At 39.0% G+C, this 13,408-nt stretch overlaps 1 protein-coding gene across 1 annotated transcript; it reads right to left on the bottom strand.

Moving 5' to 3' along the window:
* Positions 1-2,996: 2,996 nt before the first annotated feature.
* On the bottom strand, positions 2,997-13,312 carry ATP6V1D (ATPase H+ transporting V1 subunit D). The gene is made up of 9 exons (XM_082485507.1): positions 13,127-13,312; positions 10,348-10,465; positions 9,168-9,247; positions 7,694-7,761; positions 6,987-7,031; positions 6,415-6,518; positions 5,938-6,004; positions 4,383-4,461; positions 2,997-3,773 (listed from the first exon to the last, which is right to left on the bottom strand). The coding sequence occupies exons 1-9, from the start codon at positions 13,165-13,167 to the stop codon at positions 3,632-3,634; spliced, it is 744 nt and encodes a 247-aa protein (XP_082341633.1). The 5' UTR covers positions 13,168-13,312; the 3' UTR covers positions 2,997-3,631.
* Positions 13,313-13,408: the final 96 nt, after the last annotated feature.

Raw genomic sequence — 13,408 nt, 5'->3', positions numbered from 1 at the left:
ATTGACTGATTGGAGTCGCTGTTTTCCACAGATCTTTAGAGAAATTTAGAAAGGCAGAGGTTATGTTTTTGTGAAAAATACAGTTATAAGACATGCTGCTTGAAAGTCAACTTAAGTTCTCATGTTTTATAACAGAATACTGACTAAAATGGACTGATGTGCTGAACATTGGAAGATAGTGGGGTTTTTTCATCTCTGCAGATGGTTCATCTTGTGGCTGTTGGTCTAATGGATAACTAACTGGAATTAAAATAGCTGAATGTAGCTACTGCTTTATAAATTAGTGTTGTAATTCACTAGCCAACATATTGCCCTGCATTTGCTTAGTACTGCAGTGAAAGTATGTGTAAAACACTGGTAACTGACTGAGAAGTCACAAGAAAGGGGAATATTTGTAATTGTTAAAACAAACAAAAAACTTGAAACAAGTGAACAAAAGGCAAGGTCTGTATCCTAATGTGGTCTGCAAAGTACATTGGAACATCTCTGCATCCTCAAATGATTCTGAGCTGTGAAGGTTTAACTACTAAGGCTGTGCATCTGCAGTAGGGCTGTTCTATCACTGAAGCTAACTGAATAGTAGTATCTTGGCTGTTCTGCTCTTGGGTAGCACGAAGAACCTTGACTGTGAATATCTCTTAATTTTAGCCATAGTGTTTCTTTGTTCCTACAGGTAAAACACTGGAGTAATGTCAATGTGTAGTTCACTCCTGTCTAATGTCAAATGATGAAAAAGTAGTTGATTTTTCCCATTCTCTCATGCATATATTCTTTCTTCCAACATTAATGGAACAAATTCACACCCACAGTTAAACAGAGAGCTCAAAGTATCTAGCAGATACAAAGAAATTTTCAGATAACTTTCCTAGTTACTGAACTAACATTCAGTACATTTTTGTATTGAAAAATGAAAGTATAGAGTGCATTTGTGTCTTGTTACAAAGCAGAATTATTTGCTGGTTTGATTAGTATTTAGGGCTGAAAAGCAATTAAGCAATTAGTGGGGATAAGTAATGACCCTTCAGAAAGAAATGGGGTTGGAAACTTTATCTTTAGTTCAATTCAGTGTTAGAAATAATAATGTGCTAGCTGTTGGCCTAAGTGCTGGATATATAAAATAATGGCTTTTTGCCTCACATTGCAGGCACGTTCTCAGTTTAATCCATAGTTTATGACAACTACATGTTCAGGTATATTGGATAGTCAGTGACAAAATATTGTATCAATTCTACCCTTTTTTAAGAAAGATGATTGCAGATGTATTAAGTTTTTTGGTATTGATTGTTTCATAGTTGGACAAGAAGGTGGAAAGCAGTAAAAAGCGTTTAAGGTAACCTGGCTCAGCTACGTAGGTACTGTCCAAATTCTTGCAGTCACAATCAGCTCAAGATGGTTGCTGAACTGCCTTAGGTAGTCAGTGTTCATAGGCAGCGTCAGTCACAGTAAATCACGCCATTAATGTATTTGGCTGTTCGTCTCCCCAGTTTTTCTGAAACGGTGTACAGAAGCTGTTTTTACACAAATAAGTTTTTGAATGTAGACTTAAAGAATGTTGCTTGAAGTTCAGCTGTACTCTCTTAATTCCCAAGGCACACGGTACTCGCTGACATCCATGTAGAGAGGTGCTATGATAGTTTATAACCAATGCTAGCTTTGTCTCCTGCTGAAAGGAGAGGCTTGAGCAGCACTGAGAAATGAACCTGGCTGCCTATCTGCTGCCAGTTTGGAACTACCTTGTGTAAGAAATTATGCTGCCTTCTTTGAACAATGTGTACTAAGTCCCTTGAGAGTAAAAGAGACCATGCAAACTTCACTGGTGAAACTCTTCGACCTTATCACAGGCTTTGTAGTGAGCTGTATCAGACTGAAATGAGGGTATCTGCATTTTTACCAGTCCAGATTTAATAAAAAATAAATGTTAGCTGAATTGCATAAAATAATTTTTGAATGTAATTATATGTGACTTTTTAAAATATGAGATGGGGGGTTAATGCCTTAAATAATTAAGGTAACTTTACTGAGACCTGTGGTTAGCCCCACATTGTACTTTTATACTTGTATCTGCACTCTGTATTTTCAGACATCATGAACTGCACACTAATGTAAAAATGTAAAATATTTCTAGATTTAAAATAAATCACTGTACAATTTTACTTATTGTAGCAGATCTTGGGAGTCTTCTTTCTGCCAGTTTGCTGAATGTGCGAAAGATGCTGTGACCCATCAGTGCCCCAGAGGATGTTTCCTGTTCCTTCTGACACCATGCATCCAGTGGGAGAGGTAACGTCCTCAGATCCAGTTTCTCTCTTTCAAGCTGGACTTGTATCTTGTATCATACAACAGAGTATGGACTTACTATTCAGCTGTGCTGCCTTCAGCTTCAAAAAAGAAATGGCCTTGTGCTTCATACAATTATAAAATGACTTTTTAAAGGTGTTAATAGAAATTAATTTCCTTGCAGTTACCCTGCATCTGCAGTTAAGCGCTGGATCATGTTTAAAAGATGCTTACCTTGAAGAGACTGGTAGTACTATAGACAACATACTCATGTTATTGCTATGGGGTGTGTTCAGTTTGCCGATTTGCAAACCAATGTCTTTAGAAAAACATCCCTTCAAACGGAGCAGCATTCAGCGCCAGCCTGCTTATCAGCCACTGTCCTAATCTCCCCTAATCAGCAAAGGATGTGAAGAAGCACAGCAAGGATGGACTACTGTACATTCAACCCCACATTGTTTGCCAACCTACTGGCTGCAATGAAGATTTGGAGCAACGTGTAGCTGAATAGTTGAGAAGAGTTTCTATGTGTTTGTGGCAGGAGGGAGCCACTTCTCGGTTACTTATCTAAAGCAGTAAAGGTTAAGTGAATGGTGGGCACAGGCTGAAAAGAGCCCAGTGTGGATTCTAAATTGCGGGTAGGGGATGAAGCAAAGAAATCAACACGACAAGCTTTTAAGACCACCATCTTCTAGCAATTTGAGCCAGACACCAGATACTTAACATTGAGATTTTTTTACTTGTTTCTAGCACAGACAGTACACAAGTTGGCAGAACCTCTAGTTAAAACCATAGATGTTTTAAGCCAATGGTAACAATCGTGCAACAAAAATAAATCACAGAAGACTGTGGATTTCATCAACAGGTTAGAAAACTAGTGTTTTCTTTACTGACATCTGACTTCAGCTGGACCAACATCTGCTTTAATCAACTTGAACATTAATAGTTCAGCAGTAAAGAACACTACATGCATTTCCCTCCCTAAGTAACATTTTCCTCTGCTTGTACTGGGAAGGGGAGCAAATAAAGAACCACCTGATTAGACAGATATAGAGCCATCCTGCAAAAACCACAGCTATGGACAGTCATTCCTACTAAGTGAAGAAACAGGCTGAATGCACAGTAGAAGGTTTTCCTGACAGTAAAGCACCTGACTCATCTCTCCTTTTCCTCCTATGCTGCAGTCAAGTTCCCAGATTTCTAATCTCCCAGGAGAAATCCACAACCCATTCAGTTCAAGACATACACCAACTGAGAAGCCACATAAGTATCTTTGAGGCATGTCCTGAATTAGATTGCAATTAGACATTCTGTATTCTGCGTCCCCTGCTCCATATACAACAATTGTGCTGGGTTACTCAAAGAGAAGGTCTTCATCCTTCTCTTCTGCTAAGAGATTGGCTGGTTCATGTTCCCCACCAGCAGCCCTCCGCAGCTCCCGTTCTTTCTCAGATTTTTCTTTCAGTACTTTTTTCTTTTCCTGGATCTTCTTTAACCTGTGAAGAGAAATGTGGTTTTTCTGTGAAAGCAGCATGATGTTTTCATAAAACAGGCTAGCAGCAAAGATGCCATACAACTTGGGTATGGTAAAGCTGGAGAAGTTTCCCTGGAAATGCAAATCCTGTAACAAATGGCAAAAGGCTTTTATCGCTAGTTGCTGCCATTGAAAAACTTCATCTGTGCAGATTAACGCATTTCTTCATCCAAACTATAAATTATATTCTTGACCTTAAGCACTACTCTGATTGTCTTTTAATTAAGCTAATTCTTTCATTCATTTCAGGTTTGATATTTTTTGCTTCAGGCAGCCCAGAGAGGGGTTGGTGTGGCAGAGGTGTCCTTAAAGCAGAACATCTCAGTGTATTGTATCACATCATTCTCTCTGGAGGAATGATAACAGCTATGTACATCCTAGTGGTAGGGATTCATTTGTAACTTTCAGACAAGTAATTGCAGATCTGGCCCAACTCTGGAAACTCACTGTGCAGTAAGAACGAGGTCATGTTTGTGTTTGCTGCCAGATGTAGTGAATAGTTCTAAGTCCCTTCTAAGGAATGTTCTATTTGAGAAAAAGAGACCAGTCTAGTCTTGGTTTAGATATTTACCTGTAGAATTCCTCTCGCTCTCGTTCATCCAGTTCTGTGATGATATAGGAAAGAGTACGCTCAATCCTGGGAATAATCACTAGAAAAATATAAATAAGGAAGTTGTTTGAATGCTGTTACATTAGCCAGGAAGTTCTCTAATGCAGTGCACAGATGGTTGTTTGAAGTCAATCTAGTGATTCTTTTGGCTAGGGAAAATTTACATGTCTTTCATGGAAGATCATACTATTTCATTATGGACAAGTACATGTAGTTGTTTTCTTCAGTAAGTCCAGGACTAAATTAGGACTCTGAACATCACAGACTCTCCCGTAGCATGTTCTTTTGAAAGATGCAATGGAATCAGTAAGGACTGATCCCTGATTGTTTGTAAGGTCCTTTTTCCCCATGGAAGCAGTTAAAAAAAATCCTGCAAGAGGGGGGCAAGATTTGAATTAAAACTGTTCTTCTATCACATTCTTTCAGAAACTTCTGTTCAATATAGCACTTTTACTCGCAGAATTATGATCTCTTTTTGAAAAAGTCATCATGAAAACAAATATTCAAATGTAACACCATCACAAGGGAAGAGAGAAGACATTAAACAAAGGTTTAACACCCAACTGAGCAAGCTATGTGTCAGAATCACTTTTTGAAAGAAAGCTGTTATCAGCACTACCAAAGTTATTTGGAAGGCTGCAGAGGAAACCTTTTTTACAGTCCAATTTGCAGAGTGATAAGCTGCAGATAAGGCCTGCACGTTCAAAGGAATAAGTCTATGAAAAACAGTACTGAAAAGGATGGTTTAGAATTATGTATTGAAGGAAGTTATTGCATACGTGCAAAGATTAAATCTGAGCTATCAACAACACGGAAAGGAACTTGAAATAATCAAAGCACCCTGGCTATTGCAGCAAAAGGAATCACAGTAATATTGTACATAGGTAGTACTTGAGAAATTGCAAGAAACAAATTTAACATACAAGAACATGAAGGATAAGACATTCAGATGAAAGAAAAATACCAGAGCATTGACCTTAGGACTGTTCTGTTTCCTGATATATATACCTGAATAGGTTACCAAGATTTCTCTCTAGATGTCTACTCTGCGATCCCATCCAAAACCAACAAAGTCACCACTGTCTCCACTGGACACCACCATTACAGTTTTAAAAGCTATTATGCTAGCTATTAGAACATCTTAACACATAGAAACATCCTTGTCTTTTGTTTCTAGTCAACAGACTTGACCAATATAAGTCAAAGTCGCTAGCATAGATTCCAGAGTATGTTTGTGAAATCTTTGTTCTATAGGTTCTCAATACAACTTCCTGATTACTTTCTCAGGTTTGCATATTCATTTATCTCTGTGTATGCCAGTCCATTCCACTGGGCTTTTAATTTTTGTTCTTACTTACAATATGCTTCATTGTAATGCTTTCTGAAGAGTTCTTGAACTGGTTAGAAATCCAACAAAGAAGAAAGCAGTCAAAAGAACAGTGGCTTTCATAACCCTGCTCCTCATCTTGCATGGAGACAGAAAAATATTATGCATCCCAAGTGGAAAAATACTCACCATGTTCAATTGCATTCACACGTCTGTTTGTTATTTTAATGGCTTCATCCAAAGTAACAAAGGATGTCTGATAGAATAGGATTAAATAATTAATACATAATAAGATAAATTCAGCATTTCCATCAATTCTATAACAAAATCAAATAGCACTTGAAAGCCAGAGCCTGTAATGTAGCACTACAGACAACATTCTTGATAGAAGCAGTTTTTTCTACTAATGTCAGTAGCATGCTGAACACTGCACATTAGCAGTAACAAATAAAGTTTCTTCTTAGCATTAAGAAATAAGGACTTCTTTGAAGCGGTAACATAACTCTGGTTTATGGCTGGAAAAGGTTTGCCACTTTGTACAGCACTGTGACTAAAGGAGTATAGTACAGCTCGAAGTATTAAGCTACAATCACAGAGACTATGTTAATTTCATTTCAGAACAGTGAGAAACCAAGGATCTCCTCTTTTTTTTCCCCTTCCACCAACCTGTAAGGAGGCCAGTTCCACAAGCAGCTCCACAGCTTTGGCATAGTTCCTCTTCAGCTTAGCCAGCTGTTCTCCACCTCTGGCCAAGCCAGTCAGCTCATAGCCTGAAAAAAAAATAATAATCAAGTAATATTTGTTGCTGTTGCTATTGCTACTATGGTGTTTTCTTACTAGATAAAAATTAGCACTTTACAAACTACAGAGATGCGGACAGCTCAGCAAGTGACAAGCTAAAGCCTTTGCCTATTAACAAACTGTCTTTATAGTGGTTACTACAGATCACTGTTTTGCGTGTCCACAGTAAGACCTACCAGTCTCAAAACCTGGTAATTCAAGACAAGCCTCCTCCTCAGCTGAAAAACTCACTGATTTAGGAAATTAAAATCTACTATAGTCCCTAATAATCCCTCCGTGTCACAGGCACGGGGATAAACATCATAGAGGAAGTAAGTACACCTATGCCTATGATGTAACCTGACTTATCAGCAAGATATGACATGACAAATATTTTTGTATTAGCATAGAGTAGCCGTAAGTACAGGTAAGATAGAAAATGCCTGGTTTGTACTTACTGTCCCCGCCTTCCTGGTAATGCTCAAAAACTGGCAAGGTTACACCTGACAAAAGAGAAAAAGAATCCGTGTAAGAGACATAAAGGGTTATAGATTTATTAAGTACAACTCACTTTTACCCCATTTGCTTCTAATAAATTATGTAAGCTCAGAAGTTTTGCTTCCAAAATCTGCCTATATGGTTTGGAATGATTAAGTCATGCTGGTTCTGACACCTTAATATGGAACTTCAGAATTGTATTGAGATCACAAAGACCTAGACACGTGAAAAATTCATGGAAGTATTCCAGTTTATTCAATGTTCACTTTTATTATGTTTCTGTTTAGTAATGTATTCCCTGTGCTTAAGGAATATTTTAAGCATTCAATCCTGATTTATCTTTCTTGTTTTCTTCATAGGCAATTATTCATATTTAATTTCCTGAAACTTACTTAATTTTTGATACTTAATTTCCTGATCTATTTTTCAGTAAAGCTCTACTGAAGTTATTCTTTGTCCGAAGATCTAGAAATCGGACTGCAGGTTACACACACTCATCTAATTTTATGAGGTAAATAACTAAATATAAAAATTATCTGCTGTATGTGAAAAAGACCGGCAAATTACAAGTGTTCCTACTGTCTGTTTGGATGCATTCCTGCATATTTCAGAGTCTACTCCCACAATTCCTTTAAGTGTTGAAATACTCATAGTCTGGAAAAATCACCTGCTACATTGTCTTTTTTAGCTCTGATCTTGACTTGAGCTTTGTTCACATTTTGGATCACAGTGGTACTGTAAGGAAGAAAACATACAGGAAAGCTGAAGTGGTTCATTAAGTCATTATATACAAGATGAATTAGTTATCAAATAGCTGTAAAGATTTGGAAATTGTCTTCAGCTCAGTTATCTCTGCAATTCATGGCACAGACTTGGAAGCTAACACAGAAGCTTTGAAAGAAATAGGTTTCCAGCAATGTTTGGAAATTTAAAATACGCAGAGTCTGTGAAATGTAACTTTAGAAATTTCTTAGACCAAGTATAAAAAGCATAGCTTAAAACTAACCAGTTATCTGGCAAATTACTTTAAAATATTTTAATAACATTGAGTCTAATCAACCTGTGAGACTTTTTTCCCTAATAAAAGTGAAGGAATTTCAAGGCTTTAATGCAGACCGAGGCCACGACATTTTGTTCATTTGAGTTTGTATGTGTTTGTTCTTTCAGAACAGGTATGAGTTTGTTCACCCACTAACTCTATCATATTAACAAACCTAAGTTTGTACAACAATTTACCTTGAAGAATTCTAATGTGTCTTAAGGTCTTAGAAGAACAGGTCACTATAGCCAGCTCTTCTACTGAAGTACCGTTTGCTTACAGGGTGGAATCTGACTAGTGTTTATAGCTAAACACTGCAACTGGTTAGGACAGGAAACAGCACCCTCTACAAATGAAAGGGCAAAAAGCCTTTTCTTCAGCAGCACACAGATTATTACTGTGTCTGATCACTTAATTCTTCCCCATTAATTGGTAGTACCATCAGCTGAACCACTAACACTTCCCCAGCTTCCACAAAATCTACACACACTTGAATGAATTACACAAGCACCCTAGGTAGAACTGTAATTTCCAAAAATACAATTAAAAAATATCCTACTGGAGGAAAAAGATGTGTTTCCCCTCTCACATACAGCTCTCGCTAGCCCTAGTGAGACAAGAGGTCAATGAGGTAGGAGGTTAGAACAATCAGTAAAATTTCTGTATGACTTACTGGGAGAAAATAACACACATTACATCCAGGCCTCAAATTCATAAGAAAGATCAAAATAATAAATGGTCCAATACTCTGCTATAGATTCTGGTTTCCCAAAATTTTAGACTTCAAGCTGCAAAAAGCAACACCTTAAATCAATGATTTGTAAGTAAAGTAAATTTTGTTAATCTTTCCACATTGTTTAGCTTCTGACAGAGTATATATTTGCATCATGCAAATTATCTCTCCCTTGCAGTGATGCCTCCAATCTTTACCTAATGGAATTCAGTTCATCCTGTCCTACCTTGTTCACTGTTTTTTTTTTGGTCTTTTTTTTTGTCTTTCTAAAGTGCATTTAACAATTTTACTTTTTTAAGAAAAAGAAATAAACATTTATTGATCACCCTTTCCCATGGGTAGGACATCCACAAGATCAGCAATCCTCACCTGAAATCTCCTGCAGTAAACTTTGCCTCAGCGAGTGAAAAGGCAGCTTCTCTCATCACCTCACCCATCAGCATCTTAGTCTGTTTGGGAAAAAAAAAAAAAAAAGGCAGCAAATACAAGGTACATCATTACTCCTTTTCCAGGATAAATATTGAACAGCATAAAGAGAAGAATGAGAAATTTAAGAGAATGAGAAAGTCCTGTATGTGTAGTTTACTCTCAAACTGCAAATTGTAATTCCCAGGGGACTGGCAAAAAAAGAAATATTTCAGCTGTTTCACTGACCAGAACTCACAGAAATGGCAAAAGACTTGTCTGTCAATCAAAATTCTACTACATCGGGGTTAAATCACAACAATAAAATGTCTCAGTAGGAAAACACTTTTACTTCATATTGTACTGAATAGTGAGACAACCAAAGTTGTTTTTCAACGTGCAGGTGTATGTGGCTTTGTGAAGCTGCGCTCCCCTCCTATTCCATTTTTTCCCAATTTATACACATTTGAAGCCCTTGTAGCTAAAAAATATCCTATTGAGAAGCAAAAGCCTTTGTGTATTAGTGCCAAGAGCTTGCTTATACAGCATGGCAACAAAGCCCTACTGCTAACCATGGATATTGTAGCAGTTGCAGCGGTGTGATAGAACAGAACAAGCCATACTGGGCTCTACTGAGTATCTTGCAAGTTGTCATTCATGTTGCAAAGGAAGAAGGAGGACTCTGTTTCTTCATAAAGAAACAAGTTCCATCTGGACAAAACTTCTGCTTTCTAGTGTACTTAGTCATGCAGGAAACATTATAGATCTGCAGTATTTTTCCAAGCCAGATAAAGCAACAAAAAAGGGGCTACAGAACATGTTAAAACGACTCCTAAAGTATTTTGCAGCATCAGAGCAAATTTCCTGTAACGTAGAAGATATGATACAGAACTTGGGACACAAGAGAAAGCAGAGCCTAGGACTGGTTGGAAAGAGGTGAAGAATATTAACTCTTACAAAAATTCTGTACCATTGCAGCCAGGAAAACCTAATTCTGCTCATCTGTCCTCAGTAGCCTCACTTACAAAAAACAGGTTATCCACGAAGTTGTCCTACATTCCAGCCGAAAGGGAACGCACAACTGACAGAACAGACAGATTTCAAAGAAAGTGAGCCAAACAGAAGAAAATTCTGATTTACCTACCTCAATAATTTTCTTAAGGATCTGCCTGAATCGAAGTGTCAAAGCATCAGATTTTTTCTTCAAGAGGTTACGACCTGTTTGGGCTCCTTTCAAACGAGCCTTCATGATGGTCTGAGCCCTGTTAAACACAAGAATAAGTAAAAATATCCTGCATCATCTGAAGGGATTAGGAAAAAAACTCATGCAAAGTTTTCTGACATGGATGTGACTGAAATTATGAAGCAACCAAGAAACATCAATGCAGGATGGCCACTTCAGGACAGAATTTTATACATATTCACATTAAAAATCAAGATAATTTATTATATTTATCTCCATCATCAATGAGAATTACAAGGTTATTACCTGCAAAGTCAAAAGTCATGGAAAACTGACAAGTCATATTTCAGCGTTTCCATAATAGCAAATAAGAGTTTTCATTTTTCTTGATGACTTACAAGTACCAGAAATCAAACTACCCCAAAAGTCCACTGTCAGTGTGACACTGGTATTGCTTTTAAGCTCTTTTACTGCTATGTCGTCTTCTCAAAATCAGACAACACAGCAAATTCTTCATGTGATCATAACTGTTGATGCTGTGTTTTGATTTTGCAGAGCAACAAGATATAGAAGTCATACATTCTGGTTTAAAGAAAGTCAGAAAGTACAATGACTCCATGTCTTCACATGCTGCACAGGAGATTTACAAGCTATTTAAGACAATCAGAAGTAGTACCAGTTTAAAAGGGATATTAGTAAGCTAGCTGTAGTGTTGTATATCCTTTACTTCTAGTAGCACACTTAGAGGTTTCTTGTACAGAATTAGAAACGGAAGAAGGATCCAAACCTTGCTTCCCTCTCTGCTGTGGAGAATGTTTTAATTTGAAGAATCTTTGATTTAAGTTAACTAGAGTAGCAGGAGTTATACTACAAAAACCACAAGCTGTGCTAACTTAAGCTACCACTTTGTAGACACGGTCACTACACACGAAGGACAATACTCAAGTCAACTCTATGTTAAGAGAAGCCTTATACACTTCCTCTCTGACCTTGGAAAAAGTAAGTATAATTAAGATTCTATCTACACAGTGGAATCCATTACTTTCCACATATACTGGCACATGATGAGAATAGCTCCATTAACGTCTACCAAATACTTATAACTGAAAAGCACAAATACTTTCTGAATGTTTATGATAAAAGAGTTAAAGAGTAAAAAGGCAGCTTTACTTTCACAACAAGCAGTCTCTGTCACCGTCTTGAACCAGTTCTCTCTGTTCGTCACCTGCCAGAGACTGGGTTATCTTCTAGTTCAAGCAAGGTTTCACAGGCCCTGAGAGTCCATTAAACAAAGTCTTTGTTTACTGTCAAGGAGACTAAGCAGCTTCTGTAATTGGTCATACCCAACACAGAAGAGGGTCATACCAGCAAGCCACTTCATAAAGATGAAAAAAAAAAAAAAAAACAAAAAAAAAACAAAAAACCCAGACCTTGTGAAATTCTGTTCCATCAGTTAACAAAAAAAAGTGGTTGCAGAGGCAGGTCATCTTTATTTTATCATCCTAACTTATGTTCCTATCAAAACACCAGCCACATTATTGGTCTATTGCCTCATTTGAAAGAGGGCTTGCAAGTATTAAGCCTTTGTACATCACCACCACCTTGCCACAATGACGTATCAGCCCACAAAACCAGATACCTTTTAAAAGGGACTGAAATGCCTCCTCGCTGGACATGTAAACTGAATGAAAAGAGCACTATTGAAGAGCAGGAGTGAGACCAGATGACTTGGCATATGCAATAATTTATTTCTGAACTAAGTTTCAAAACCTTTCCCGTGTAATGTATTAATCTTTTTGTATAAACTGTTATTTCATGTGTCCTCAGCTCATACATGGGAGAATAATTATTATTTTACATTTGAGGTTTTCTGTCCTGCAAGGCACCTTTTTACAAAGACTACAGCCAGGCATCAACCCAATTTTATGCAAGAAGATTTGAAACAGCCTTTCACCTTAAGGCAAAGTCTTTCTGGCCTGGAGCGTTCTGAAGAGAAACTGAACAGCATTATTAAAACAGCAATTTTATTAGCAGATCAGTTTCAATTGTTTGTGTTCTTTCCAATGTTGGCAGCTTTCTAGGCCTTGTCAGGAGACATCTGATTTCATGACAAATAGTTTGCTGTCAGAATCTGGAAAATGACTTAACTGTCCACTGCGCTTCACGCATTTTACTTCCTTCTTCTTTTTTAACACTTTATGACCAACCGCTTGTACAGCAGTATCGTCTATTAAAAAGTGAAGGGAAGCTATGGTTTGATTTGTGCATTTTTTCTTACACGTATATCCTACAAATTGCTCTTTTAAAAATAAAAGGTTTGCGTAATCGCATGATTTTAAATAGCGCACAGATACACACACACTGGAAGCTGCTTGCGTCGTGGCATTGGACCCTGCATGGCCCTCTGACGGCTGACAGAGCTGATTTTGAGCCTGAAAGGAGAAACTGAAGAGAATCTCTAACTGCAGCCTTCGACTGCTTGCCCAAGTGTTTGACACAATGCCCTGAGGGACGCCCGCCCTCCCTCTCCTGCCGGGAGGCTCAGAGCGCCCGGGGCAGCAGCAGACACACAACCCACAGAGACATTTCCAGCGCCGGAGCCCAGGTGAGAAGAGGAGTCCGGAGAGCCCCGCTTCACCGGCGCCCTGCCCAGGCCCGGTCCCGACCCCCCGCCGCGCCCGCCTCGGCGCTAACCCGCCCCCGCCGCTGCGCTCGGGGCATCGGCCCGGCGGACACTCACATCCGCGAGGGGAAGATCTCGATGCGGTCTTTGCCCGACATGGTGGCGGCGGGGCCCGCTCCGGCTGTCACCGCTGTCACCGCCGCCGCCGCCGCCCTCACGTGACGCGGCCCAGCTGTCCCCGCCCCCGCGTCAGGCGGTGCTCTGCCGGAGGCAGCACCCGGATGCCGGTCCGGCCCTCTCCCCCCCCGCCCCGGCCAGTCGCCTGTGGTCACGTGTCCTCCGGGGACGGGAAGGAAGCGACGTAACTGGATCCCGGGTCTGTTTGTGACACCCGGAGGT

The sequence above is a fragment of the Vanellus vanellus genome (genome assembly GCF_965231255.1).
Source record: "Vanellus vanellus genome assembly, chromosome: 6".
Classification (NCBI taxonomy): Eukaryota; Metazoa; Chordata; class Aves; order Charadriiformes; family Charadriidae; genus Vanellus; species Vanellus vanellus.
The sequence above is the reverse complement of the archived record's forward strand: the minus strand, read 5'-3'. Positions and strand labels throughout refer to the sequence as shown.

Coding starts and splice junctions, on each gene's coding strand:
- ATP6V1D (XM_082485507.1), bottom strand. CDS start 13,167: ATGTCGGGCAAAGACCGCATCGAGATCTTCCCCTCGCGGAT. Junction 7,762..9,167: donor TTTACTGCAGGAGATTTCAG/GTGAGGATTGCT, acceptor TCTTCCTTACAG/TACCACTGTGATCCAAAATG. Junction 4,462..5,937: donor TGTGAATGCAATTGAACATG/GTGAGTATTTTT, acceptor ATATTTTTCTAG/TGATTATTCCCAGGATTGAG.